This window comes from Podospora bellae-mahoneyi, chromosome 3 (assembly GCF_035222275.1).
Source record: "Podospora bellae-mahoneyi strain CBS 112042 chromosome 3, whole genome shotgun sequence".
Lineage (NCBI taxonomy): Eukaryota > Fungi > Ascomycota > Sordariomycetes > Sordariales > Podosporaceae > Podospora > Podospora bellae-mahoneyi.
The window spans coordinates 1,845,371-1,872,001 of record NC_085882.1 but is presented as its reverse complement, the minus strand read 5'-3'; the positions used below and the strand labels follow the sequence as shown (position 1 = coordinate 1,872,001).

Genomic DNA, 26,631 nt, shown 5'->3' with positions numbered 1-26,631 from the left:
CGATGGATCGAGACGGCGATGTTTGATGCGGGCCTGGATGATCAGAAACCTGTTCGGCCAGTGATGGGTGACAAGTCCATACGTGAAACACCCGACGGGATAATAGTACCCTGATGCCGATGCTGTAGTCGCGTAGCAATATTCGGGAATGATGGTTTTAGGAATCAAGAGAGAAGATGCAGAGGCCGAGCAGACGAAAGTCATCCAGACGATCGGAGTCCTGTTGCCCGTGTGGGACTGGGAAGATAGCACCTGCCCATCTCTTTTCGGTCCTGACCCTCATGACGACACATTATGGTTACTGAGGGAAAGTGCTCGACGCATTTGAGCACTTTCCCCGCCATATCCTCTCTATCATGGAAGGTGTTGAATGGAAGGCAGGAGCTATTCAGGGGCTTCAGGGGGCTGCCCCGATTCGCTAAGCCCCCTATCTCTTATCGATAAAGCCCCGCAACAGCTGACGAATGCACACACTGTGCTGCTGTAGCCTTCCTGACCTCACACCCGACGTCATTTCGATCCCGCACCCGAATCCTCCACGCGACACACCATCGCTACAACTACACATACCATGGCCGATGTAAGTTCTTTCACCAAACCCCTCATCTTTCCCAGCAGCAGACAAATTAACTAAACAAGCCCTAAACAAAAAGCAAGGCGGCTCCCAGCACGGCATAGCCCGCACCACCCGCACTCGCACCCCTGCCCAAAAGCAGCAAGACCTCGAACGCATCCAAAAGTACCGCGACCTCGAATCCCACCTCCGCCAGCTCGTCTCCTCCTCTGATTACTCCCGCCGCGAAACCTTTGACCTCACCACCACCCTCCTCAAGCTCAACCCGGAATACTACACAGTATGGAACGTCCGCAGGCGTACGCTAACTTCTGGCTTATTCTCAAGACGGTCGGATGGGTGCTCATGCTCGAGGGCGTGCTCGAGTTCTTCTCGGTCAGACACTACAACAACGTGTTCCGACGAGTCATCGTGCTCTTATTCGACAAGGACCCCGCACAGCCAAGCTTGCCGGAGGATTGGGAGGAGTGGTACAATAGCTGACCAGGGGTCTGATGATACCGCTGTCGCGCAAGAACCAACGGAGCGAGAAGACGGGGAGGCCCATAAGAAGGATCTTGATATTATCACCTCGGAGCTGTCTTTTACTTTTGGGCTTTTGCTCAAGAGCCCGAAATGCTACTGGATTTGGTCGTATCGGCTTTGGACATTGGATCAGTCTATCCTGCTTCTGCCGGTGGAGAAGGCGAAGAAGATTTGGCAGAACGAGTTGGGACTCGCGAGCAAGATGCTGTCGATGGACCGCAGGAATTTCCATGCGTGGGGGTACAGGCGGCATGTTGTCAGCCAGCTGGAGAGCAGGGAGCTGGGCGGGGATTCGTTGGTGGAGAGCGAGTTTGCGTATACTGACCGGATGATCCGGGCTGATTTGAGTAATTTCTCGGCTTGGCATAGCAGGAGCACGCTGATTCCGAGGTTGTTGGATGAGAGGGGGGCGGGGGAGGATGAGAGGAGGGCTTTTTTGGATGCCGGTATGCTATTTGTTGTCTGAAACTGATGGATAGTTGCTGACATGACGAGCAGAATTGACCCAAATCCGAGAAGCGCTCAATGTCGGCCCCGACGATCAGTCACTGTGGTATTATCACCAGTTCCTTGTCGACAACCTCGTCAGTCCAGTTAGGCGTCCCACCATTGTCCCGACCTTGACGGTAGATCAGAGGGTGGACTACCTCTTGAGAGAAATCACGGAAATCAAGGATCTGCTAGAGGATTATGAGGATGTGAAGCTGATCCATGAGGCGTTGTTGGAATACACGCTTGGGTTGTGTCAGCTGGAGAAGAGGAAACCTCTTGAGCATGAGAGGCAGGATCTGATATCTTGGGTGAAGAAGTTGAAGGAGTTGGATCCGATGAGGATGGGGAGGTGGGTCGATTTGGAGAGGGATTATGGTTTGACTGAGTTGCTTCCTGGCGGGGGGGGGGTGGTTATGAGTATATAATAATTCTAATGTCACTTATTGTAGGTAATAGGGGTGTTGCACATCTCCTTGATATCGTGCATCATTTTCCCGTCTTTTTCTCGTAATCCAATGAGGCCACCTAGATACCCCATGATTTGTTGGAGTGGTATCATCCCTTTGGTGTTTCCCTTTAGCATGGGTGAACTGGACTTTAGCACCTGCCCACCGTACAACACCCTGACGAAATGTTTTGGCTGCTGCTTATAAACCTCAAAGACGATCTCGGAGCCCATCCCGGGCCAGTGCATATCGTCTACTTGCAGCACGCCCAACAGTCGGGAAATTGACCCGTCGTGGGCAATGTTGTGTCGATATCTCACTTTTGTCTCTTCTTTCGTCACGGATGAGATATGTGACAATAGTTCGGCGATCCACACCCCGTAGCTTGCGACTGAGGCTTGGAGGGATTGTTTGGAGGAGCGGTAGGTGTGGTGGTACTCCCACTGGCCTAGGCGGTAGACGGTGTCGGCTAGGTGTTGGGGGATGCATTTGTGGTTGTGGGGGGAGTGGACTGAGCAAGGGAGGGGACGAGAGTGGCATTGTTTGGAGGAGAGGTTGTCAAAGTAGTGGTCGAAACTGATGTGGAAACTGGTATCAGAGGGGGGGACGCCGCTTATGATGTCTAGTTGGGTGAGGATCTCTTTTGATAGCTGCAGGTGGGATTTCCATTGGGGAGTGGATTGGATTTGGGAAAAGAGGTGGTGGGAGAGGGGGCAGGGGTATTTGGGCTCGAGGGAGTCGATTTCTTTGTTTTGGATGAGGAGGGGGGTGGTGGTGGTGGTTTTGGGTGGTAGGAGGGCGGATATCAGTGCGCCGGCGACTTGGGAGGTGATGGGGTTGTTGGTTATGCGGAACTCGGCTGAGGTTGGGGAGATGAGGGGGGAGTAGACTGATAGCAGGTCGAGGCCATGCTGGTAAGAGTCGGAGAGGCCTTGGGTGGTGATTTGGGGAAAGTTGCAGGTGCCTTGGAGACCGAGGGGAGATGGGTGGAAGGGGTTGAGGGGGGAGGTGAAAGGGGAGTGGTATCCTGGGATGGAGGGGGGTGATCCAGGGGTGAGAGGGGAGGAGTAAGAGTAGATGGCGATGTTATTGCAGTTCCAGGGGTGAGGTTCAACAGGGAAGGAATTGGATGAGTAGGGGGTGCGGAGGTGGTGGCGGTGGATCTGGGGGCTGTTAGAACTGAGGTGACAGGCAAAAAGAGGGGGAGAGTCACTGACTATTTCGACGTAGAGGAGTTCATATTCTGAGGGTGGCCTGGGATATTCCTTTGCCCGGATATGAGGCATGTTGCACCAGTTGTAGGTGCCATACTGGGAGTCTGAGGTGTGGGAGGTGTTGAAGATGAATCCCCAGACGCCGGTGCTGTTGAAGACGGTGGTGAGGTTGGTTATCGAAGATGGTTTTGGGGGATACCAAGACAGGTCGGTCTTAAAGTCTTCACTTTCGAGCGACTCTGGTGCGTTTGAGGCATGAGAAAGGCCCAGGCTGGCAAGTAATATAGCTGTGAGACTGGCCACGCTGGACAGCGTGTTGTGCATCATACCGGTTGTGCTTATCAGATCTTGGTTGAGCAGTTGAACTAGCAGCCCAATGATGAGAACCGTAGACAGTCCAAGAACCAGAAATAGTGTTGAGAAACCCCAGAAACCATAGAAAACATGGCGCCGTCGGCCCGGTTGATGCTGGGTCACATCCATCAAAGTGTTGCATCTGCAAAGTTGACAGTGACGCTGACGACGAAGTTGGATGGCAGGGAGGGGCACCGTTGATCAACGATCACCGTGCATAACCGCACCGGACACTAACACGTGGGGCGGCAAGGCTGCCGACTGGCTGAACTTGTCACTACTTCTATTTCGACTTTGACTTCAGCACCTCTCGGCGCCGTACTGGTCTACTGTACCTCGGCTTGATCAACCCCGACAGCAACATATGCCGATACGACATTCGAATCTGACTCCTGACTTTCCTCCGTTTTGGCATGAACTTCCTCCGCTTCACCGTGAGCAGCATATCTGGATCAAGCTTCCTGTACCGAATCTCCCACCTCAGCCAGTCTTCCAAGCCCGGTATATGAATTCCCAGCGTTGGTAGCGCCAACAGCTGGGGCGGATTATCTGTCCTTCTTTCCGTAATGTCATCCTCCCAGGCCTTGGCCTGCAACAGCCTGGCTCGTTTACTGGCTGACGAGTGTAGCAGCTCCTGTTCCACCGTGTCCGAGCTTTTCTTTTCAGCATCCTTGCTCTCTTCGTTCTCTACAGCCTCCTCTCGGATTTCCCACTGGCCATCAGCGTTACGCTTACGGAAGGCCCCATACTTGTCCAGTTCCTCAATATCCGGCCAGTATTCATCGCGTTGTATTACTCCCGTAACATCAATCCTGGAGTATATTCCAGGGAGAGTGTACCGTATCTTGCCAGGCGCATACCGCTTGAGCATAGCCGCGAGGTCATTCTTGCTTTGCTCATCAAGCGCTTCTTTGAACGGCTTCTGATGCTCCGCCTCAAATGGCATGACATGAAGATTACCTGGCAGCCTGCTGAGCAGTCGGATCCAGTACCGGCCGTCATACAGCTTGAAGCCTGACCATCCGGTTGTCTTCCACTGGTGCGGTTTTTTGCCCCATCTTCCTCTGATGCTGGGCGCCCAAAAACCGGTACGAGGCCGTGGGACATTCGAAGCGTAGGGCGCGCGGGTCAGGAGCCAGCGGAAGGGTTGACTGTTGGGGCCCATCATGGGTACAAAATGTACGCCGCAGATAACGTACGGCTTGGGAGGTGGTGGCTCGAAGCCATCTTGTGCCAGGGAGGGGAACAGCATAGATGCGAGATGATCGAGCTGGCCAGCTTGGTTGAGCTCTCTTTCTGGTGTGACCATGGAAATCAGCTTTCGAAGCAGGAGAGCGGCGATGTAGCGATAGTGATCAAGCCGCTTCCGGCGACCCTCGGGTGACTTTGACGATAATCTTGACACTCGTGGGAGTCGGAATTTCGGCAGTTGTACCACCAACGTGCCAGTACTGGGCTCAAAATGAGGGACCAGAGCACTCTGCAGCAGGCGATCTGCTTCAGCTTCCTCAAAAGCCACTCTCTTCCTGCACCGTTCTGCCAATCGCAATATCGCCGGCTTCTGAAGCGCCTCTGGCAAGCGGTGATTCTTCCACATCTGCCTCACGGCATTCCTCATGGTCAGCGTTGGGTCCTTGTTGGTGTGATCCTCAAACCACGGAACGTTATTCTCCAAGCAGGTGGCAATCAAGCGATCCTTGGAAAAGTGTAGCAGCGGCCGATATACCATGACTCCCCCATCCTCAAAGTCCATCGTCGGCAGCGGAGGGGCAGGCTTGTTGCTCCTGGCGATCCACTCGTCATAGTCCTGGTCGGCAGAAAAAGCGTCCTTGAGATCTGTCCTCCACATCATGGGTTCCGCCTTCTCAGCAAACGTGGCCAAGTCGAAGTGGAAATCATCACGTAAGGCTCGCAATATCTTGGTCCTTTCGGCCCTGTTTGGGTAAATATTCCACACAGGGTGCTTACTCCTCTGGTCATCGATAAAGCCGCTCTGGTAGATGCCATGCATATCGTAACACTCGGGGATGTCTGTTGCCGGGCGCATCCCTCTCAAGCCGCGATATCCATGGCCGGAAAGCAGCCTCATGAGAATGGTCTCATACTGGTCATCTTCGTGATGGGCCGTGAGCAAAGACATGGTCTTACAGTTCCTGGCAAAGGTGCCCAATTTCCGATAGCGCTGCTGACGTGCAAGAGTCTCAATGTTGGGCACCGTGTTGGGTTCCACACCCTTGCCCAATACCTGGGCCCAGTCGATTTTGGCAACATAGGCAAAGATCTTGAGCCCTCTCAGGGCCTTGATAACCTGGTCGACTTCCTCAACCATGCCCTTCCGCAGATCATGGTTGACAACAAAAGCGACAGGGTTGCTGACGGGGTGGTCAGCCACCTTGAACCAATGATCGGTCGTCCTGATCTTGGTAGAGAGGTAGGCCAGGGCCATGGAGTCGACACCGCCGCTGATGGCGAGGGCGATGGGCTTGTGGGAGCGCCCACGGTCGTAGGGGAACCTGGGGTTGCATGTTGCGTGGAGGGCGTCTAGGAACTCGCGGGGTGCGATGGCCCTCGCTGTGCTGTGCACAACAGGCGGTAGCGTTCCCATTCCATCGCAGGTGAGCCAGATACCGAGTAATAAATCTCTGTCACAAATAAAAAGAGAGAACAAATAAATCACCATCAAAGTCGTGAGGGGTCCGAGCTTCTGTATTCACAAGTGATCGCCTCAACCCCTACCTCTTGGCACGCCAAGCCCGCATCGGGCCCACCAGCATGACGCATTTGCCTGCCGGGCCCGGACCGGAGCTCGGGAATTTTCATCTCAACCCTTTGCGATTGCGACAGCGACGCCGGCGACAACCAGCTCTGCGCCTGGCCACATCCTCACCACTCCGGACCTCTCAACCGGCCGCTCTGTCCCAACCGACACAATGTCAGAACCCCCCCCACCCCCCTTCAACACCGCCCTCCTCTCGGGCGCCCTAGCCGGCACAACAGTCGACCTCCTCCTCTTCCCCCTCGACACCCTCAAAACCCGCCTCCAATCCCCCACCGGCTTCTTTTCCTCAGGCGGCTTCCGCGGCATCTACCGCGGCATCGGCTCCTGCCTCGTCGGCTCCGCCCCCGGAGCAGCCTTCTTTTTCTCCACCTACGAGCACACCAAATCCTTCCTCTCCCACAACTTCCCCCCCTTGCCCACCTCTCCAAACCAAACAACCACCCCAGCCTACCACCACATGCTCTCCGCCTCCCTCGGCGAAATCGCCGCCTGCGCCGTCCGCGTCCCCACCGAAGTAGTAAAACAACGCGCCCAGGCCGGCCACCACAACGGGTCTTCCGCCCAAGCCTTCCGGCACATCATTGCACAATACAGCACCATCGGTCTTCCCGGTGTGTGGAAGGAGCTCTACAGAGGCTGGACAATAACAATCATCCGCGAGGTCCCTTTTACCGTGCTCCAATTCCCGCTATGGGAAGGTCTCAAGTCGTGGGGCCGCGCGAGGAAACAACGCACCGGGAGGGGACTCTTTGGTGATAGTTCCTCTACCTCTACATCTACTGAAGTTTCCGCCCCAGAGTCGGCGCTCTACGGTTCGGTGGCTGGCGGGTTCGCCGCCGCGGTGACAACACCGCTTGATGTCCTCAAGACGAGAGTCATGCTCTCGACTGAAAAACAAAGCATGTTCAAAGTCATGACCGATATCCTGAGAGAAAACGGGATACGTCCCTTCTTTGCAGGGATAGGCCCGAGGGTGATGTGGATCAGCATAGGGGGCGCGATATTCTTGGGGAGTTACCAGTGGGCGGTGAATACGCTTTCTGTAGGGGGAGAGAAGAAGAGGGGGAAAGAGAGTGTCTTATAAAGGTGGGAAAAATAAGGACAGTAAAAATAAGGGAGGGACGGGAACATGATAGATGAAACAACACCATGCACATAGATCTTGATACCCCTAGTTGTGTTGTGCGATCAAACTGAGCGCCTGTATATAATATGTACATTTACTACGCTAAAAAAAAAACACCAATAATTACCATTCGCCGGCCCTGCAAAAGCCAACCCACCCAACCAGCCATATACAAACCCTACCTTCCTTCAACTCGCATAAACACCCCCACACCATCAAACACCATTAAACACCAGGCGTCCCAACCTCCTCATTCTTCTTCCCCGCCTGCTCCTCCTCCTTCACCATCTCCGCCACCTGCTCCGTCAACTTAATCTCCTTCCTCCCATTCGCCCTATAATGAAGAACAATATCATTCCCCCCCCTCCAAACATGCGTCCTCAGCGTCGCAAGTGTCATCTTATTCGGTAGCATCTGTTTTGTCTTATCAGCACCACCCCCACCTTCCCTTTCCCACCCCCTAGCAGTACTCACCTGTTCGTTACACCACAACTCCAAATACTCCTCCGGCCTCATCACCCCCTCCCCAACCTCCCCCCCCTCACGTTCCACCCTCTCCACCTCCTCCTTCCACTCCCGATCAATCCTCTCAGCCACATACCCCAAAATCTTCTTCACCCTCAGCATCCTATTCGCATTGAGCCTATTATTCCCATCCGGCGCCGCCACCAGCTCAGGCAGCTCCCCCTTGTACGGAAACAGCACAAAGCTGACCTTCACCGCGTCCTTGACCGGGAGAACATTCTGCAGCAAACACTCACCGAGCCACTTCGGTCCTTTCTGTTCAATCTCATCCGCGTCAGTACCCACACTTCCCACCGTCCCACGATAAACTTCCGCCGAGCCGCCAGAAGTTTCTTCCTGTATAATGACTTTTGTCCCAGGTGGGAGTTTAAGAACCGGAGTATCATTCGGTAAAGATGGCGTGATTTTCGTTTCGACAATCCGGCCTGGGTTGTCAACAAGCTCTTCTTCGTATTCCGCTTTAATCTTCTGAACGACGCCCCCAAGGTTGTCATCAAATTCCCTTTCGTGTTGGCTGCCATTCGACCCTGACTCCTCGGCCTTCTCGTCCAAGGCGGCAGGTTTCTCTGCTTGGGGTGTAGATGCCGAGCGACCCAGCTTCATGCTGAACCCGCCCATTCGGAACTTCTTCATTCCACCAAACGGCGTGCTGGGAGTCTTCCCACCGTCCTTTTCCTTGTCTTTGGCATCCTTCTCCTTTTCTTTGCCATTGGTTTCAGTAGCACTTGGTGTCTTGGCTGGTTGCTCAGGGCCGGGGGTAGGGGGCACCTCGGTCGCGGGAGTTTGGGCTAGTCTGTTGCTCTGATCTAATCCCGGCGTTTGTATCGCATCGGCGAAATAGTCTTCGCGTTCTTGTGAGGGTCTGCTGACTTGGGAAGTTCTCTTCTCAAGTGGGCTGAGTGGTGTGGTGAAGCCTCCATCTATGAAAGGAGCCATTGGTGAACCGGGGGTAGCAAGGCCGATGGCCATCCCAGGAGTCATGGGTGGGTAGTTCATGCCAGTAGCCTTCGGTGTAGCTGACGACGAGGGTTCAGAAAACTGCCATCCTGCTGGTCCTGGAATACTAATCGCCAGTGGAGGCAGCATCCTACCGCCGCCTGCCGTCTTTTTGAGCACCTCTTCGTTGAGCTTGTGTCTGAAGGCCTCGTCACGGCGGATTTCTTCGTCGATGAGGTTGGCAAAGAGATATCTGAGGACCCATTTCCCAAGGTTGACTAGAATTTGTCAGTTGCAATCCGACCTTCCTCAGGTTGGAAGGACTTACTCCTCTGGTCTTCTCTAAACTCCGTATTTTCCACAGAGCCCAACTCATCAGCGTACATCTCTGCATCAAAGCAATTGTAAGGTTCCAACACAACAGCAAGATTGCCCGAGCTGGTGTCAATCGAGCACCACGGCGCCACGGCCTCCTTAGTGTTAACCTGTGGCACGATGGTCTCAAGGTGATGCTTTCCAAACTCTTGAATCGGTCGGCACTTCAAAGGGTCAATATCGTCGCACATACAAAACACAATGGGAGAAGGAGCATACCTGAATCAAATCCCACAACAAGACCTCACCAGCAGTATCCAGGGTCAGCACTCGTCTCCGATCATTCAACAACCTGTGCTTCACCAGCCCAAACTGGCCCGCTATGGTCTCCTCTGGTTCATGCTGTATTGGCTCAGGGAGCTCCACCATGTTGAACGCCGGCTCGGGAACCTGTGAGCCTGGACTGACCGAGTTCTCATCCATGTTACCGCTACCCAACGTAAACGGAAGAGGAGCCGTGTTCGAGATTCTCAAAATGGACTTCTCCGAAATGTTCCGCTTATGCCGGGGCTTGTACGGGGATTCAGCTCCAGACACAGGCGGCACCATAGTCGACGACAAAGATCCGTCCCGACTCCTAATCGTGGCCAACGATGCCCGATGTGCCCGGAACGCCTCTGGTAGTTGCGTATGATCACTCGAGTCCACATTCTTCCATCTATTGATCGATGCCCTGCTGGTTGATGTCCAGATGCTGTCTCCCCAGGCCACTACTCTCGTGACGCCATCGTTTTCTTGAGCGACAGCTAGCGACAGCCCGTTGTCAAACTCCCCATTCGTACCCCTGACATCCGTCTTGACCACCAACCCCGACCTGTCAGCGCTGTAAAAGGTGTGCAGCGAAGGGTCATCCGAGAACAGCGCCCAAACACTGCTGTCATGCATGGTAAGTGTATGCATACACCTTCCCGCCGTGACGCTCCACACCTTGACCGTCTGATCAGAACTAGCAGACATGATCAAGTCCCCATTCTCACTGATCAGAATCGACCTGATCATATCCGTATGACCAACAAACTTGGTGATACGTTTACCAGTTTTTGGATCCCACAACCGTACTGTCGACTCAGGTCCGCCGTTGGCGACAACGTTGTGTGTTACCCCCATGGCATAGATGCTGCCCTTCTCAGCCACCTCTTCACCTCGGGCGTCAATCTCGAGGATGTTTCCGCCTCCTGCCAGGTCCCAAAAGTTGATCTTGCGGTCGAGGCCGCCCGAGGCTACCCAGTTTGTGTCTGCTGTTGGTGTCGCGACGCATTTGACATAATCGGCATGCTGGCCGATGGTCACCGGGTCGGCCGGTGTTTCGGCTAGTGGACGCCACAGCTTGACAAACAGATCCGAGGAGCCGGATACAACGGCTGTATGCTTCTCGGCGAGCGTAATGTCGTTGACCCAGTGGGTATGCGCCTGTGTTTGTGCTCGAAATGTGGTTGCCCGTTTGGATGTGCTGGCGCTCATCGTCTCGTCGATCATGGCGGAGTGGGAGGTCTGGGGGGCAACGAGATCTCGGTTGAGATCCCAGGCGCAGAGGACACCATCGCGGCCGCCGGAGTATCTGTGGGGAGCATATGTCGGTAAGTAATGAACTTCTGGGGGTGGGTTCGGTATATCTGGAGCGACGCTCTCACAGGATGCTGTTTGTCTGGTCGATGGCAAGGCCGTTCACGCCGAGTCTATGGCCGCCAGGAGAGGAGTTGGGGTGTTCGAGGACTATCAATTGGAAGCGTCAGATGGAGATGTGTCTGTAGGGATGCTGCAGGACAACGCATTGGTAGCACAAACCATAGCTGATTCTCTGGCGGGCCTTTTTGGACATGGCGAATGGATAGCCCGCTGGGTGCCAACCATGTGATTGCGCGGTAATGTCAGTGGATATGATACTTTATGGATGAAACGTCCAGAATGATACTAGTAGCAGTCAAAGTATATCTGAAACCTAGTCTCATGTGAGAGAAAAACAATGGAGGAATGTTGAAGTTGAGCTCGTGTTCACAGGCAATTGCGGGGTGGTATTCCGGGGCGCGCGGACAGCTCCAAAGCTCCCCCAGATCAGCGGGAGCTAAGCGCGTTCCTGGTGCTGCTGCCAAGGATGCTTCAGTGGGAACTGCCCCATGTTCTGGAATTTCGGAACCTGGCAGATCCACGTGATGGGGCCTGCCAAGATATCCAACGTCTCTTCTCTCTCACCACTCTCAGAGTCATCATCATGTCTTCACACTGGTCACTTGTTCTCAGGAAGATTCTCAGAGTTCTGTGATATGCCGCTCAAATCGGCAGGCAATGTCTTCCATTGTGTCCCTTGGGTATCTTCCTCCACCCCTTCCCAAACTCCACGAACTCCATATCGTTGTAAAAATACAAATAAGATACAGGGAAGGATCCTTCTCTCCTTCTCACTTCTCCTCCTTCTTCACCCCATGGGTCTTCTTGTCATCTCAGGCAGAGCCGGAGGGCGCGGGCGAAGCTGGTCCCAGACGGGCAGGGTTCCGGGCCGGGATGGCCGGCGACGAGGGAACGGCAGGAGGCGGCCGGGAGGGAGGGACCGGTGGCGCGGGTCGAGTGGGCGCGGGCGGCGAGACGGGGCCCGGCAGCACAGGCGGGAGCGAGAACGGCAGATACGGAACCGCAAGCACACCACCAGAGAGGGAAGGTCGAGGGCGCGAGCCGACGACAACGCCAGAGACAGCTCCACCGAGGACAGAGCCCCGGGCAGCACGGCGGTTGGGGTTCGCCCAATTGTGGCCTATCACTTGAAGTTAGCAAAGTCGGCCATCTGAATCGGTGGGAAACGACTTACGAAACGCGGAAGGAGCAGGGTAGCCAAACGGATTGTTTGGCTCGAGGTGATCGGCTTCAAGGAAAACGTCAGCAACTTTTCGATCCAAGAACAGCACCTGCTGGGACAACTTACCAGGACGAGGCAGAGACTCTTCCCCGGCAGAAACTGACGCAGAAGAGGGCGCAGCAGAGGCAACCGACGCAGCCGACAGCGACCGTTCCTCCAAAGAGGGCCGGCCCGGAGGCGCAAGATTCTCCCTGGGCTGCGAGCCCAGGGACGGCAACGACGAGAGTGCTTTGCCCTGCAAAGGGCTGGCGGTTGATGAAGCCGTCATGGTGACGGCAAATCTGTTGCTTTTGGTGGGAAAGAGAGAGTATATCCCAGGCCTACGTGTGTGCTCGCTGCCTCACCAGGGCTTCCGGTGGCTTCTGGCCCTGGCTTCGTCTCCGCGTCGGATGCCACGATTGGCTCGACAGCACCGAGCGGAGAACGCGGCAGCGGGAGCTCAGGCCGGCTGCTGGCGGTCGCCGGCGTTTGGCTTCGGGCCCGGACGGGCAGGCGTGGCACCAGCGGCAGAGGGAACGCTGGTGGGGGCGAGGGCTGTTCGAGGGTGATCCCTCGAGGACGGGCAGGTAAGGCTGGCTCTGATAGAGGTTAGCTAACTTTCTGAATCAGCCGTGTTTGGTCAGAGCTGGGTTTGAGAAACCCCAGGTTCAGAGCAAAGGTAAGAGGACCAAGACAAAAAAGATCAATCAACATCGTTACTTGCCAGTTGGAGCAGTGGTCGAAGGACCCCAAGCAGCACGAGCTCTGGTCATCGGAAAGTCGCCACCCCCTTCACAATCATTTGAGGTCAGCCATAGCCCCTTTGAATTGAAGAGTGTTGACGAGGATATCACTTACTTCCAATGTCACCAAGCATGTGCTCGAACTGGTCGATCATCCCAGCTGTCTCTTGCAGAGTCACCTCCTCCTCCTCGTCATTGCAGTTTGGTTCTGCTTACATCTGTGGTTAGTCGGTTCATCCGAGACACAGTCAAGTCATCCCGATGATCACGACTTACGTTTTGACATGTTTGTCACTTGGTGGTTTACTGTGACTGTTGATGTTGGTGTCATGGGTTCAACTCAGAAGGTCGAAAGAGAGAGAGCAAGAAGAGAGGTCAGACAGGAGGGAATTTTCAATTTTCCAAGGCCACCAGAGTGTGCACGACTGCAGTCGGTCTTCGTGAGTACCCTCCTGGCTCAAAGCAGGTATCAAGTTGGTCCAAGCGTTTCACCGCCTTCGAAAGGTCAAAATGGATGTCAAGGAGCAACATTAGTAGCAGCGACGGTAAGGGCTGATTGCTGTTGGACAGAACGGTAGGGTTCTTTGGGTTCTGGACATGCACGCGCATGCCTGCCAGTCAGCATCACTGCAAAGAAGGCGTGTGTGCTTCAAGATATCTAGTGAGTGCTCTGACCTCTCTCCAAAGAACTGTTACTCAACATCATCAGGCTCCAAATACAGTAAAAATGGCCTTTTCACGAGCATCTTCTCCGGTTAATGTTGTTTGAGTTCTGGTTCTCAAGCCAATGCTCTGTCTGTCAATATATAACTCGAATTGAAGCACACAATGTTCAACCAACTCCTTATTGTGCGCTACTATTTCAAAGCCATGGTGAAGTCTGCTCATTAGTTAGTCTCACATATGTGTTTCTGACAAGTCCGGATCGAAAGAGAACTGAGAGATACAGAGTCATCCTACCAGCACTCTTTCAACGTGGGTATCAACCTCTAACAACTTGACTCATCAGTCATTTCTTTGATGTCTCCAAAAAAAAAAACTATCTTTATTGACGGGCAAACACTTAAAGTCACAGAATTCACATAAATAATCATTCCTGGCATGGAAGTGCGGTTGCTGGAGGGATGGTTGTCATAATGCCAAGGCTGGATTCAGGAGTGACCCCTTTTCCAGAACTGAGTCTTGGCATCTCACAGTCAACAAGAACAAAGATACATCATGACACCTCTGAACAAGGTGAATCTTCCATGACTTGATAGCCCATGGTTCTTTCGTGGGCCTCTAGTCAGGAGTTGATCACCTTTGGCTTGTAGTTCTTATCATAACATGGGTTATGTTCAAGACGTGAACTGTTTTAAAGTCAGCAATGACAACACGATAGGTGCGTCAAATGAAGACATTATTGTTGTGACTATACCAATCTCTGCCAGATGTACTGGACTTCCATGTAAATATCCCCCCCTCCCTCAGAATTGCTCCCGAGCTATGGATTCCTGTTGGGAAAGGATCATCATTCTTTAATATAAGTATACCAGAAGGTATTAAAGATCAAGATTTTGCATCTTGATGATCCAGGTCTTTACGCATAGTACCGCTGAATGATTATTTGTGCTTATATTGATCAGCATATAAATATATCAACCACTCCTCTTTGCTGAGTACATTTATCTCACCTCACCTCTTTGCGATGCCACATGGAACTTGGCTTGTTGGTCAGTCATGCACCTGCCCACCCACCTACCTCTACACTCGTCTTCTAATCTAAGACACCGCCCTCCAGCTCCGACGGTCTCGAATAGACATCCTTCCCAGACCTTTCTCGAGTTGTGCAGCAGTTGTCTCACCCGACATGAGAGCCTGCCAGAGGATACTGAAGACCCAACATATGTATTGCTTCTCGAGGAAACAGTGCCTCCTCCATCGCTGGCGGGCGACAATAACGCCGAGAAATTTCGATTAGTGGTCGACTTTTTCAGCAACCTCTGACCTCGATCGTGCTCGATCTACTTTTTGGGATCAGTTGTGAAATTTTATTATGAATTATCTGACCCTATTCACCACGGCACCATCCCAGTTTGAGAGCCACGTGTTGTCCTTTAGCGATGTGACTGGCAGAGAAACAAAAGGCTCGCTCGGAAGTGCTACAACTGCGGTGTTATGGCTGAGAACACCGGATCTTGAAGATTGAAGAGATTGTGCCAGTACCGCTCGGTTTTGGAAATAGGATTCCCACATCTTAATGGTGAAATTACCGGTCTGGATGGCCCTCGCTTTGAGAAATTAAACAACATCGCTTACTGTTTGGTTCTTTGGTGTTAGGTACCTTAGGTATGTGTAGCCAAACATCTAGATCCTGTCAAACGCTACTTTCCGTACTCTTTTCCTCTTTGACTAGGTTTGTTTGCCCTACTTTGAAGGCAAATCACACACTGATTCCGTACGGACTTTTTATTGCAGCCTGGAGAAGCTCTTCTTTCATTCGCGCCTTCTTGGCCTAGTTCTCATCAAAATCCCCACATAACATACCCTATTCAGCGTATCCGTTTACCACCTAAACTCTTTCCTTCGTTGAGTTAGGTATCTCTCCCCAATGTTACAGACATCCCAACCGATGAAATTCACAAGAACCCCATTTTGGGGGCCCACCACTTTTAGGCTTTACAGAACTCTGGTCGAGCAACGCCAACCATGACGCCCCCTCATCACCACACTCAACATAGACCAATGCCAGCACCCAGGACCAGACCACACTATTTGATTCGAAATTTAGGCACACACATCCGTGGCGTGCGTAGTATAGCGGTATCACGTTCTGCTCTTCGAATCCTGACCACTCACCACACAGCATATTTGGCTTTCAGCGTTTGCTTTCTTCTCTTTTCTTTTCTTTATTATTTGATTTTAAGTCATTATATAGCACACCTCTTTTTACTTTTGATCCTACCTCCCATCCAGCAGTATTCCCTAGATGCCGGACGACAACTTGACATACCACCTGACACCCATCACCCAAACGTACCTAGGTACCTTACCTTTTGCGCTCAACCCTGAGATTACGTGCAGCACCTTGTTCATTTTCGCAGCTCCTACGAGACTGCACCATGTCGGGAAGGGACCCCAACATTCTTCCATTTCTCCAAAGTCACTCTCGTTTTCGGTTACCATCTTACATTCTTCTCCGAAGCTACCTGTCACAAGACGATCGACAAGAAACCGACCTGAACGTGCGCCTGGGTTCCATGCATGATCTGGCGCCGACTTGGGATCAACTCTCTTCCCTTACGCCAGGATGAGGACTTTCTCAAGCATCACATAGGGGACAGTTTGTCTGGTGGGGTTATGGTGGTGGCAGGACTGGTATCAGGGGTTGTGCACCTGTTTCTGCGGTGGACGAGGGGCTGCCTGCTTAAGGTAGTTTGTCTTCTTGGTTGTGGTTTGACATCGTCGGTGGTGAATGAAGCTTTGAGATGAAGAGAAAAGATTGCGTTACCTCAGGCATCTTAACGAGGAATTGGCAAAGCAATGACAACTGTATTATCTTGTATTTTAGCTCCTCAGGATACCCAACAACAAAAGAAAATTGCAAACATTAACCGCCATCCCATGTGCTCATCACCGTTCGTGTTCTCATCATCCCCTCCCACACCCCCCTTCACAAATCCCCAATCCAAACCCAAACATCACCACTCGTACTCCTCCCCTCAACCTTACTCCCCCCCTCCCCCTCCCCCTTCCCCTTCCTAGCAACCAAATTCTTCCTCACCCCCGGCCACCCCCCCTCGCCCCCTTTTACAACCCTCACCCCCTCCCCCCCAACCTTCAACTTCCCACTCAAAGTCCCCAAACTCACCTCCCCCTCCCAACTCTTCGGGTAATTAACCCTCACATTCCCACTGGTGCTCCCGTGCCTCCCCCGAACCACATCCAACTTGTTTTCCTTATCCCTCCCAACCCACATCACCTCCCCGACCCTAACCCCAACATTCCCACTCGTGCTTGACGTCTCCAAATCAACCTTTCTTCCCTCGGGGTTATACACCCCCCCATCCAGCACCAGCAAAACATCAATATCCATCCCCCCAGAGGTACTCCTGAACCTCGCCCCGTCCGTCACGGCAAGTTTAGCCTTGATTTTCCCAGACGTGGTGTGGACATCAACCCTGTAATCCCTCACTGGGATAACCTCTTCTGCCTTCCCGGCAAGAAGGTAACCGGCCCCTTCTGCCGTCAGGACCTGTGCCAATTCATACGCCTCCTTCGCGGCGTCGATCGGCTCGGTAAGTTCCACCGTTCCGGAGGAGGACTTCACATTGAGGATGGCAGGTTTGGGGTGTGAGGGGTCGAGGTCTGGCTGGGGGAGGATGGTGACTTTGATGTTACCTGCTGTGGACTCGAAGGAGAGGTAGTTGTACAGCGGCCAGGAGCCGGATATCGGGGCTGAGGTGGTGGTGGTTTCTATGAGGGGGGAGATGAACTTGAATGACGGGGAAAGGGTTAGGGACTGAGACCCCGAGCCGGCAGTATCAGAAACAATAGACCCAACAGTGGAGGACAGGCTGGCCGACTCTGCGATGCTCAAAGACAGGTTATCAACCAAAAGGATAGACAAAACAGTTGTTTTGACTGAGAGGGTCAACAGCGACGAGGAGGGGGGGGTCCAAACCGTGGCGGTTAGGTGGATGCATGGCCAGGGTGTGGTTTGGTCGTTGGTGTCGTCAGAAAGCAAAACATTAGGAATGGTGACGACCAGCTTTTGGGAGGTCTCCTCCCAGGTGATGGAAGCAGCGATGAGGTCGTTGTTGACTGTTGTTTCCACCACCAGCTTCGGGTCAGGGTGGTCAGCGTCAGTCTGTCGGAAAATAACCGAACCGTGGATCTGGATGGGTTTGTAAGAGTGGTGGTCGTTGTTGTGGGAATTGTTTTGGATGATGGTCAGGGGCTTGTCGGACGAAAACAAGACGTCAAACGACTCGGGATCACGCGTGATACGGTCCGTCCCGCAGGAGGAGCCGTCCTGCCAGGGGAGTTTGTTGTCGAGATCGGGGTAGGTCATCTTGGGTGGTGGGTGGAGGTGTGGTCGCTGGAAGCTTGTTAGTCTGTGAGATCTCGGGCAAAAGAACCAGGCAGCAGCGTGTATTTATGATGAGTGGTGGGGGGATGTGCCAATTGGAGAGAGCGTTACGCAACCCTCCATCGGACAAAACAGCACTTCAGATGAAAAGACGCGTAACACTTACCTCGTCTCTCACGCTATTGATGAGAGTGGTGAGGAACCCGGTAGACAGCAAGACCAACCCCACCACAAGAAACGCAAACTTGCAATAACTCCTGTCAAATGACGATATCCTGTTTTCAATTCGTTCCCTCCATCGGGGGCTGTCTTCACCAGAACCACCATTGCCAGAGTCTCTCATGCTTTCAGGCTCATGGCCCAAGAGCCCCTGAGTCTCCCCCAAGCGTCCCATTGTACCAGTCGGTGCCGAGAATGTACTGTAATTCCTGGAAGCGTCGTGCCCACCTTGCAAACTCTGAGGCGACGTGGGTGAAGGTGTATAAGCCGGCGGGGCGTCTTGCGGTACCAGTCTCGAACTCTCACCCTGGTACGCAGCTCTGTGTGGGTATGGCGTATATGATCTCGTAGACAGAACCGATGGTCCAGCAGATGATGATGATGGCGACGAGGATTGGGTGTACGTACCCGGCCTCGAAAACGAACCACTATATCCATGAGCTCGAGAGGACCCAGTATACGCAGACGAGTTGTACCCAGAACTCGTCAGCCCCCCAACCGAGTAGTCCTCCCTCGCAACCCCTGACACTCGTCTCTCCAACTCGGCCTCCCGTGCCTTGCTGGCCGCGGTGGTGAGGCTCGGGTCCTCAACCCAGACATTCGGCACATGCGGCACGTTGGATGATGTCGCAACAGCAGACTTGTCGGATGAGGTATCATTTGATGACCCAAAGTAACCATCGACAGGAGACAGGGCGTCAGCATCGAGCCCCTCGTCGTCGTCGTCGTCGTCGTCGGTGCTGGCCCGTGCATGGCCAAATTGAGGGGGCCGATGTGCCGATTGAGACAGTTCACGGCCCTGTTGACTCAGAATGTCGTCAATTGGTTCAAAATCCGATTCATCATCCACCGCCGAGTACAAGTTGTCTGAGAACGGCATGGTTGGTGATGACTTGGTACACACTTGGCGGCGCTGTTAACACAAGGCCCCTGATCGCCAAGGCGCTTCGACGCGATGGAAAAAGCTTCTTTGGACGACTGCTTCACAGCATTCACCTGTTGCAACTACACAATTGAACGACTGACAGGGTAAATTCAGCAAAAGTTGAACGAGCATAGATCCGGGAAGGAATTATGGTGTAGGTAGTCAAAATTCACTGACAGGGAATGAATCCTGCCTCATCAAAATGTTCACCAGTGACCTCACCTGGATATCGACATGGTGTGTAGATTGCTCATCTGTGCGCTGCTATCAGCAGAGGAGGGGTAACACAAGTCCGAGGTGCTCATGGCTTCGTCAGCTAGAGACCTTGCCGGGATATTCACGGTCGAGGCCACTGAGCCTCGAGTCCAAATCAGGAAGCTGCAAAGGCAATGAATGATACCATACGGCTCGCTTCGTGCGGGGGAAGCCACTCGACCTCCAATGTGAATCAAGATTGACAAGTTGGAGAACTCAAGGAGGGGTAGTTATCAATCTCCCAAGCTTACGAATGCCTGCATGAGGTGACGAAGTTAGCCGAAAATCATTACATTCCAAAGAACGAGCCTCGTCAGCCCGGCGTGTTGACAATTATTCTCTTTTATTGTGATGCCGTGAGCGGTTCTCATCTCACCAGTCGACAAACGTCGTCTATGATCTGAATTCACAAGCTTCCCCTTCTTTCGCCTTCTCTCTAATGTGGTATCTCCGGTGCAAAGAGCATCCCAAACGCCGTGGCAATGTAGCCAGCAAAAAGCTCAATCAGCCCAAGATTATCCTTCTCCTATCCAGACGCCAAGATGATGCTGAAATGTCGCTCGTTTCCCCATAAACAACTCGATATGCCTCCCTAACTTCCCTCTACTTCCCCTTATGTACTTTTTAGTGGTCGATCTTGTCGACTAATTAAGCTTCAAGAGCTTCTTCATGTTTTCGTAGCACACCCAAGTGATGCTGAGCGCGGGGGCCACCTTGAGGATGTTGGGCGTCAAGCCCTTGTACAATCCGCGAACCCCTTCATTCTTGACTGTCCTCGTGGCGACGTCGACGATGCCTGTGTAAGTCGGCGGGTGCATGGCTGTTCCCTGGGTTTGCAATCGGGTGCGAAGAACGTTCAGAGGGTACACCATAGTCGCGCCAAGGGCTCCGGAAGACGCTCCAAGAACAGCAGTGGCAACGTTTCCGATCTTGGCGTCCTCCTCATGGATTCCATAGTATTTGGCCATGGTCTTGATGTACTTCTTCTTCAAAAACTCGAATGTGCCGATATCGATGGCGCTGTACGGAAACATGCCGATGAGACCTAGCCCGAGGCCACGGTACGCTGCGCGAAGTCCGCCGTCCGCCCACATTGTCTTGGCCGTTTTGAAGAGCAGAGCATTGCCCTGCAAGCCGCCCTGAACTGTCTCACATTGGAGCCTGAACTTGAGAGTATCGACAGGGTAGACGCAGAACTGGGCTGTCATGCCGCCAATGCCACCAGCAATGAATTTGGATACGGTGCTGATCTGAGTCGGGTCGTCATGGCCTTCGTAGGCTGCCAAAAAGCGCTTAGACGCTTCATACGAACCAAACTGCAAAATGGTCAATACTCGATGAGCTTAGCTTTGGTAATTTGACAGCTACTTACCCGAATGGCAGACTCCGGCATGATTTTGACAACATTCAAACCGTTTCCTGCAAGCTTGTTAGCGTGTTGTCCAAGCAGAAAGAAATGAGATTTGCTCACCTGCAAAGAAGGTGCGGAAGCCACCTGTTTTCCACAAGGTTACCATCGCGTCGATGATCGGGCCACCAGCATTTCGCAAGGCAGCAAACGGCCGGCCGCTCTTGGCGGCAGTGAGTACCGGATTATCGACATTCTTTGTGTTCACGAGGAGATAGACCTTCAAGCGGTCCAGAGGAGCGGTAGCTGTTCGTGAGACACCACCAGAGACGGCGCCAGCGAGGAAGTAACCTGGTTCAGGTAGTAAATCTGTCAGTTTCGTTTGCACCTCCTCTGAGACCTCTTCGGCCATGACAGAAATATCCTCGGGCCCGTCCTCGTAAGACTCGTAATATGGCATTGGCTGGTTGGTGGTGCTCGGCATGATCATTTGCTGAGCCGAGCTGGCAGCGCCGCCGTAGCGAACGCCAACTGCAGCGGATGAGAGAGCCATATCGGATCCTGGCTCGTTCTCGTGATCGGGGGTTAGATGTTGTTTCTGGTGGTGTAATTGCGACTCTAACTGTGAGCGAGATTGCGGTTTGTGGTAGTGTTGCGGGGCGTGTGGTGAAGCAGGCACTTCAGGTTCGGCGACGACCGTCGTCTCTGGCGAAGGCCTCTGTGTGTACTTGATGGCGGTTCCCTCGGGGTTGACAATCCTCAAAAGTGAACCAAAGAGAGCTTGAAAGAGGAATCCCGTCGTACCTAAACCCTCTAAAGTGTCATCACTAACCAGCGAGTCTCCCTCTGCATTGACGGTAACGATCGAAGAGTAAAACGATAAAACAGCCTCGAGCGGGGAGTTGTGGTGGTGGGTGGGCATGAACAGAAGAAAGTCTCTTTAAAAGTTGTTAGCGTCTGAAGTGAATTGAGGCCTTGATCAAGCTCATGTTGCTCCCATTCATGTGCCCCGCCATTTACGTAGTGAATATGAATGGCACCTGCCACCAAATTCTGCTAAGCCCAGAGGTTGCTCTTCAGGTGAATGTCACCAGCTCAAGCTCCAGCCACAGAATTTTGAGCATGTGCCGCCAGGAAGAAAAAGACAGGAAACAGAATTACTTGACTTTAAAGAAGCCGCCCAAGGAAAAAAAAAAAGCCAAAGAGACAATCGGGAATTGAAGTGAAGAATCTCAATGAAAAAGCAAAATCCACAGTGGGTGGGTCGCCCCAGTCTTGTCCAAGGGTGGCACATGAAATCGGCAAAAAAGGGGGCCAACAGCAACAAGACCAAGTAAATAACAATAGAAAATAACGTACCTCCACTCGTCAAAACTGATGAACCCGTCGTTGTTCATGTCTATTTCGTCAAAAAAGTTGGCCAACCTCCTCGAGGGCACTGACAGGCCGGCACGCCGAAAGGCCGTCTGCAGCTCCTTCTTGTCGAGCCGGCCGTCCTGATCGCGATCGATAGCCTTGAAAAGCAGACTAAGCTGCTTTTCCGCCGTCTCGACGAAAGTTCGAAATTCTAGTTGCGCATCATTTCAGCCTCCTTCATTTCCACCAAGTCCTGGGACAGCGTAGAAACCCACCTTCATACTGAATCTTTCCATCCCCATTCGAGTCTACGGCCTTGATGATCTCTTTGAGCATATGCTCGGCGTTTTTCATGGCTGTACACCCAACTGTGTAAGCAAGAACCAAAAATCCCCAGACCAGGGGGGAAGCGCTCTCACGGTGGTCTATCTTCTGTAACCCCTTTTGCAGCCCCTTGTAGTCAAGCTCCCCGTGTCCAGCGGGATCGAGCTTCTGCCATAGGTCCTCCACGCGCTTGTCGCGCTGGTTCTGCGACTCCGCCATCTCTACCTCCAGTTTCGAAACAACATCAGAAACCTTCATTCCCGCACCCCCACTATCTCATCGTATGTGGTTCTTCGGCCGCGACGAGGGCGTTTCGACATGCAGTAGTCGCAATCGCGGGAGAGATCGTATCGAATCGTATATGGCAGTATCAGGCGCAAGGTTTAGGAGCGGTAGCTAGCAATGACAGCGGGTAGTTCGAGTCGCGCTTATGACGTATGAGGGAAATTCCCCAGCACCCAAGGCCAGTGGTAAAAATAGATCAACAGTCGTTTAAATGTCAACGGGTTGAGACAGTGTTTGAGCCAAGGCTAACGGCAGGTCATCGTAGGAGAGAGAAACGGCCCAAAAAGTGATCGACGCTTGAAGGTTCAGCTCCGACTGTCTGGTTGTTGCATGGCGGTTGCGATAAGAATCGGAAAATATAGAGGGACCCTCTTCTTCCACAGCTTGGAGGCTGTTGTTGCCGGGAAATCTTGGGGTGTTCGGGATCCGCAAGGGGGGGTGGACAGCGGCAGAAACCAAAAGGCGGGCCGAAAGCAGGTGTCCAATGAATTGAGCACGAGATAACAACCTAGATATCAGATATCTATATTTGAGTCAAGGTACCTTCCATCAACTCGCTCAGCTGAGCAGAGGCTCTTTATATACAAAACGCAATATTCAATAGAACTTTCTCCTAAACAGCCAAGACCAGTTGTTACGTACTTTGACCTTCTTTTTACAAGCTGCTTGCCCGCAACATCCCCGCGCTGGCCAAGAAAACTGTTAAGAGGTACCTCGTGACCTGGAAGCCAAGAAGCTGTTTGTCACTCTTACCCCACTCTGGCCCACGCGCGTCATCCTATTCCCTGTCCACTCATTGGCCAGCCTCGGCCAGGCCGCTGATAGTCGGTAGCCTCGCGCGATCGGGCAACGCGATAAGATGCGGCCTGTCAATACAGCAGCCCCTGCTTAAAAAGAACATTAATTACACCATCATCTGTTGCCAACCAAACGGCTTCCCAGAGGTCCACACTTTCAATGACAGCCTTATTTGTTTTTCGGTGATACAAGCCTTAGAAGCTGCGGGCAGATGGCTCTTTTACAACATCAAACATGGCGGCCAATTACTGGGAATCGACCCAGCGGCGGTACTGGCAGTTTACCAAAGAGGAGCTGGCTGCGATGCGACAGAAGCTCGAGGATGAGGACCCGAATCTTGTCCACATGTATCCCCTGCCGCAATTGCGTCACATTAATATCTACTTAAACCAACGTATGCCCTTCTTCTTCTTCTTGGATCATCGTCAATGTCATGGGTGGCTAACAGCATCTCCAACCATAGAGTTCAACCGTCTTGCCAAGCGCCTCGGTGTACGTCAACAAGCACTGGCAACTGCTCAAGTCTACCTCAAACGATTCTACACCCGCGTCGAGATCCGCCGTACGAACCCCTACCTTCTCGTAGCCACCGCCCTTTACCTCGCCTGCAAAATGGAGGAATGCCCACAGCACATCCGGCTCATTGTCCAAGAAGCTAGAGGTCTATGGCCAGAAACCTTCCATGGTCAAGACACCTCGAAACTGGGCGAGTGCGAGTTCTTTCTCATCTCCGAGATGAGCTCCCAGTTGATCGTCCACCAGCCCTACCGCACACTGACCCAACTCCAAGGGGAATTCAATCTAACGCCAGAGGAGTCACAAGCGGCATGGCAGGCCATCAACGACCACTACATGACCGACCTCCCCCTTCTATACCCACCGCACATCATCGGCCTCACAGCCATCTTGCTGGCGATAACATGTTACAATCGCCAAAACGCAGCTGGAGCGGCCAATGCCGCGGGGAACAGTGGAGGTTTGGTAATGGCGGCTAATGCTCTAGCACATGCCCAAGCACAATCACAAGCCCGGGCGGCGGCGATGGGAGGCAACAGCGGACCGGGAACGCCAAACCTGACTTCTCAAGGGTCCTTCGCTGGGGGAAACTTCTCCTCTCAGGGGGGTAGAGAGCTCGGGGACGGGTCCAACCCCACTGACCCCAAGATTGCCAAAATGCAGCGGTTTACAAACTGGCTTGCGGAGAGCAATATCGATATTGAGGGGATGATTGACTGCACACAGGAGATCATCTCGTTTTATGACTGCCATGAGCAGTATGAGGATTTGGTTGTGAGGGATAATATTAAGAGGTTTATCAAGGCGAGGGGGCTTGATAAGTGACCAGCTGCTCACGACAAACCTTTTTCCTCACGGGAAAGGGTCTGGTGGACGATATCAGGGTTTTCTCCAGATGGAGAGTCGCAAAAGCCCCTCTGCTTTTTCTCTCCAGGATAATCACGAAGCATCGCCGAACCAAAACCGGAGGCACGTGGTTTGTTCAAAGAGGCCATGCGAGTTGACGATATTATCTAGCTGGGTATTTGTACCGACTCGATTCTTATTGCCATTCAGCGCCTGTTCTTTGCATGGCCTAGATGCCCGCCTTCGCTCAGCCATATTAAGCCGAGGAGACTCAACATTTCATGACTTTGTCCTTTCTCTTGAGTATTGAATCAGTTCTCGCTTTCCTCCTGCCCAGCGCTTGGGATATCCCCCTCTGTTGCGCTATTCGTTCCTGAGGGGCTCGGTTGAGGAGTGTCGGCGTCGGGTCCTTCCGCAAAAGCCAATGTGATGGTCGGGTAACGGCGGCCTTGGACATGTGTGGTGAGAACACATATGGGTCTGTCGGATATAGCTTGGTACAAGGCAGTGGAGGAGCCATAGGGGGTTCATGACTTTGCGGCAGTGAGGGCATGTCTTTTGTTCTTGTTGTCTGGCGAGCGCGCGGCTGAAGCATTCCTCTGGTAAGAAAGTTGGTGGTGGTTGGTTGTGAGAGTGCTTGTGAGTGAGGGGACATACCATGGAACCAGCGGCCGCGCTGATGAGGTTTTCGCGGCCCCAGTGGGAGGGTGTGATTTTGTCTAAACAGATCAAACATCTTCTTGAATCTGGAGCGAGGGGGAAGTTGTAGATTTTTTTTGGCGGGTTTCATATCCGAGGGGGATGGTTGTGAGGGTGCTTGTGAAAGTGAGATTGGGGGCGGGAGGCGGGGGGTGAACTCATTTTGCGTGCGCTTGATATCATATGGGGTTGGGGTTGGGTGAAGGGTGGTGATGGATGATGAAGTGGTCGATGTAGTAGATGGGTGGGTGTATTGACAGAGAATAGGTTCTGTCAAGCGGAGGAGTGTGCTTAAGAAAAGAGTATGTGGAAGATTTATTTCCCAGATGAAAAGCCTCAAAAAGTCTATCTTTGCCGCGAGCTTCCAACTGCCAAAATCATTAAGCTTCTCTTCAGCCACCAACCATGAAAGTTCGTCTTGCACACAAGAAGACTTTATCTCTTCGCTGTACATGCCACGAGCTCACCACCAAGCAACCACCACCATAACACCCCAAAATGAAGAACTTGTCGAGCTACTCATCCCTTTTATACTCCCTCTACCTCCTGGTGAGAATAGTCGTGGCTTATTGCACAGCTGATGTCCCTCCCGTCGTCGTCAGCAATACACCGGAACCATTCACACCCCAATATGGAGAACTTGTCAAGCTATTCTTCGCTTTTATACTCTTTCACCTCCTGCTGATAATATACGATATTGATTGCACACCTGATGACCCTCCCGTCGTTGATAACAGACGCAATCGATTCAGACCCCGGGCCCCTCGGGGACAACAAAAAGGGGATCCGTGTGCTATATGTTTTGAGGCTAAGCTTCGGGGGTTGGTTAGGCTTGAATGTGGACATATATTTCACAGTGAGTTATGACCAAAGAATGGTATGTCTAAACGGTGGGTTGACGGTTGTATAAACGCAGAGAAGTGTATCCTTCCCTGGCTGGAAATCACCTTTAGGTGTCCACTCTGTCGTAGAGTGTCGCTGTACGTGCTGAAGAGGAGGGAGAGGAAGAAGAGGATGGACAGGGCCAGGGCGGGAGTGTGTTTGGTTTTTTTGATAGGGATATATGGTCTTGG

The 26,631-nt window shown here is 52.8% G+C and overlaps 10 protein-coding genes across 10 annotated transcripts; 4 read left to right on the top strand and 6 right to left on the bottom strand.

The window, feature by feature from the left end:
* Nucleotides 1-523: 523 nt before the first annotated feature.
* Nucleotides 524-2,016, top strand: BET4 (Rab geranylgeranyltransferase; the record flags this gene model as incomplete). The annotated part of the gene is made up of 3 exons (XM_062877693.1): nt 524-580; nt 654-1,545; nt 1,598-2,016. Exons 1-3 carry the CDS (start codon nt 572-574, stop codon nt 2,014-2,016), a joined length of 1,320 nt encoding a protein of 439 aa, XP_062733491.1. The 5' UTR covers nt 524-571.
* An 11-nt stretch (nt 2,017-2,027) lies between these two features.
* Nucleotides 2,028-3,734, bottom strand: QC761_305460 (uncharacterized protein; the record flags this gene model as incomplete). Its single annotated transcript, XM_062877692.1, has 2 exons — nt 2,028-3,200; nt 3,255-3,734. 2 exons carry the CDS (start codon nt 3,732-3,734, stop codon nt 2,028-2,030), a joined length of 1,653 nt encoding a protein of 550 aa, XP_062733490.1.
* A 154-nt stretch (nt 3,735-3,888) lies between these two features.
* On the bottom strand, nt 3,889-6,210 carry QC761_305450 (uncharacterized protein; the record flags this gene model as incomplete). Its single annotated transcript, XM_062877691.1, has 1 exon — nt 3,889-6,210. One exon carries the CDS (start codon nt 6,208-6,210, stop codon nt 3,889-3,891), a length of 2,322 nt encoding a protein of 773 aa, XP_062733489.1.
* A 279-nt stretch (nt 6,211-6,489) lies between these two features.
* On the top strand, nt 6,490-7,721 carry PET8 (S-adenosylmethionine transporter). The gene is made up of 2 exons (XM_062877690.1): nt 6,490-7,136; nt 7,182-7,721. Exons 1-2 carry the CDS (start codon nt 6,536-6,538, stop codon nt 7,466-7,468), a joined length of 888 nt encoding a protein of 295 aa, XP_062733488.1. The 5' UTR covers nt 6,490-6,535; the 3' UTR covers nt 7,469-7,721.
* On the bottom strand, nt 7,432-11,376 carry QC761_305430 (uncharacterized protein). Its single transcript, XM_062877689.1, has 6 exons — nt 11,132-11,376; nt 10,978-11,059; nt 9,566-10,904; nt 9,300-9,510; nt 7,985-9,249; nt 7,432-7,924 (listed from the first exon to the last, which is right to left on the bottom strand). Exons 1-6 carry the CDS (start codon nt 11,163-11,165, stop codon nt 7,736-7,738), a joined length of 3,120 nt encoding a protein of 1,039 aa, XP_062733487.1. The 5' UTR covers nt 11,166-11,376; the 3' UTR covers nt 7,432-7,735.
* Nucleotides 11,377-11,623: 247 nt separating this feature from the next.
* QC761_305428 (uncharacterized protein) lies at nt 11,624-14,125 on the bottom strand. Its single transcript, XM_062877688.1, has 2 exons — nt 12,261-14,125; nt 11,624-12,092 (listed from the first exon to the last, which is right to left on the bottom strand). Exons 1-2 carry the CDS (start codon nt 12,460-12,462, stop codon nt 11,785-11,787), a joined length of 510 nt encoding a protein of 169 aa, XP_062733486.1. The 5' UTR covers nt 12,463-14,125; the 3' UTR covers nt 11,624-11,784.
* Nucleotides 14,126-14,635: 510 nt separating this feature from the next.
* On the top strand, nt 14,636-14,902 carry MSN5_3 (karyopherin; the record flags this gene model as incomplete). Its single annotated transcript, XM_062877687.1, has 1 exon — nt 14,636-14,902. The coding sequence occupies one exon, from the start codon at nt 14,636-14,638 to the stop codon at nt 14,900-14,902; it is 267 nt and encodes an 88-aa protein (XP_062733485.1).
* A 1,666-nt stretch (nt 14,903-16,568) lies between these two features.
* QC761_305420 (uncharacterized protein) lies at nt 16,569-19,579 on the bottom strand (the record flags this gene model as incomplete). Its single annotated transcript, XM_062877686.1, has 2 exons — nt 18,154-19,579; nt 16,569-17,996 (listed from the first exon to the last, which is right to left on the bottom strand). Exons 1-2 carry the CDS (start codon nt 19,084-19,086, stop codon nt 16,569-16,571), a joined length of 2,361 nt encoding a protein of 786 aa, XP_062733484.1. The 5' UTR covers nt 19,087-19,579.
* Nucleotides 19,580-19,708: 129 nt separating this feature from the next.
* On the bottom strand, nt 19,709-23,282 carry QC761_305400 (uncharacterized protein). Its single transcript, XM_062877685.1, has 6 exons — nt 22,510-23,282; nt 22,366-22,446; nt 22,094-22,301; nt 20,858-21,672; nt 20,759-20,805; nt 19,709-20,702 (listed from the first exon to the last, which is right to left on the bottom strand). The coding sequence occupies exons 1-6, from the start codon at nt 22,670-22,672 to the stop codon at nt 20,031-20,033; spliced, it is 1,986 nt and encodes a 661-aa protein (XP_062733483.1). The 5' UTR covers nt 22,673-23,282; the 3' UTR covers nt 19,709-20,030.
* SSN8 (RNA polymerase II holoenzyme cyclin-like subunit) lies at nt 23,233-26,231 on the top strand. Its single transcript, XM_062877684.1, has 3 exons — nt 23,233-23,891; nt 23,961-25,860; nt 25,944-26,231. Exons 1-2 carry the CDS (start codon nt 23,732-23,734, stop codon nt 24,836-24,838), a joined length of 1,038 nt encoding a protein of 345 aa, XP_062733482.1. The 5' UTR covers nt 23,233-23,731; the 3' UTR covers nt 24,839-25,860; nt 25,944-26,231.
* The last annotated feature ends 400 nt before the right edge of the window (nt 26,232-26,631 follow it).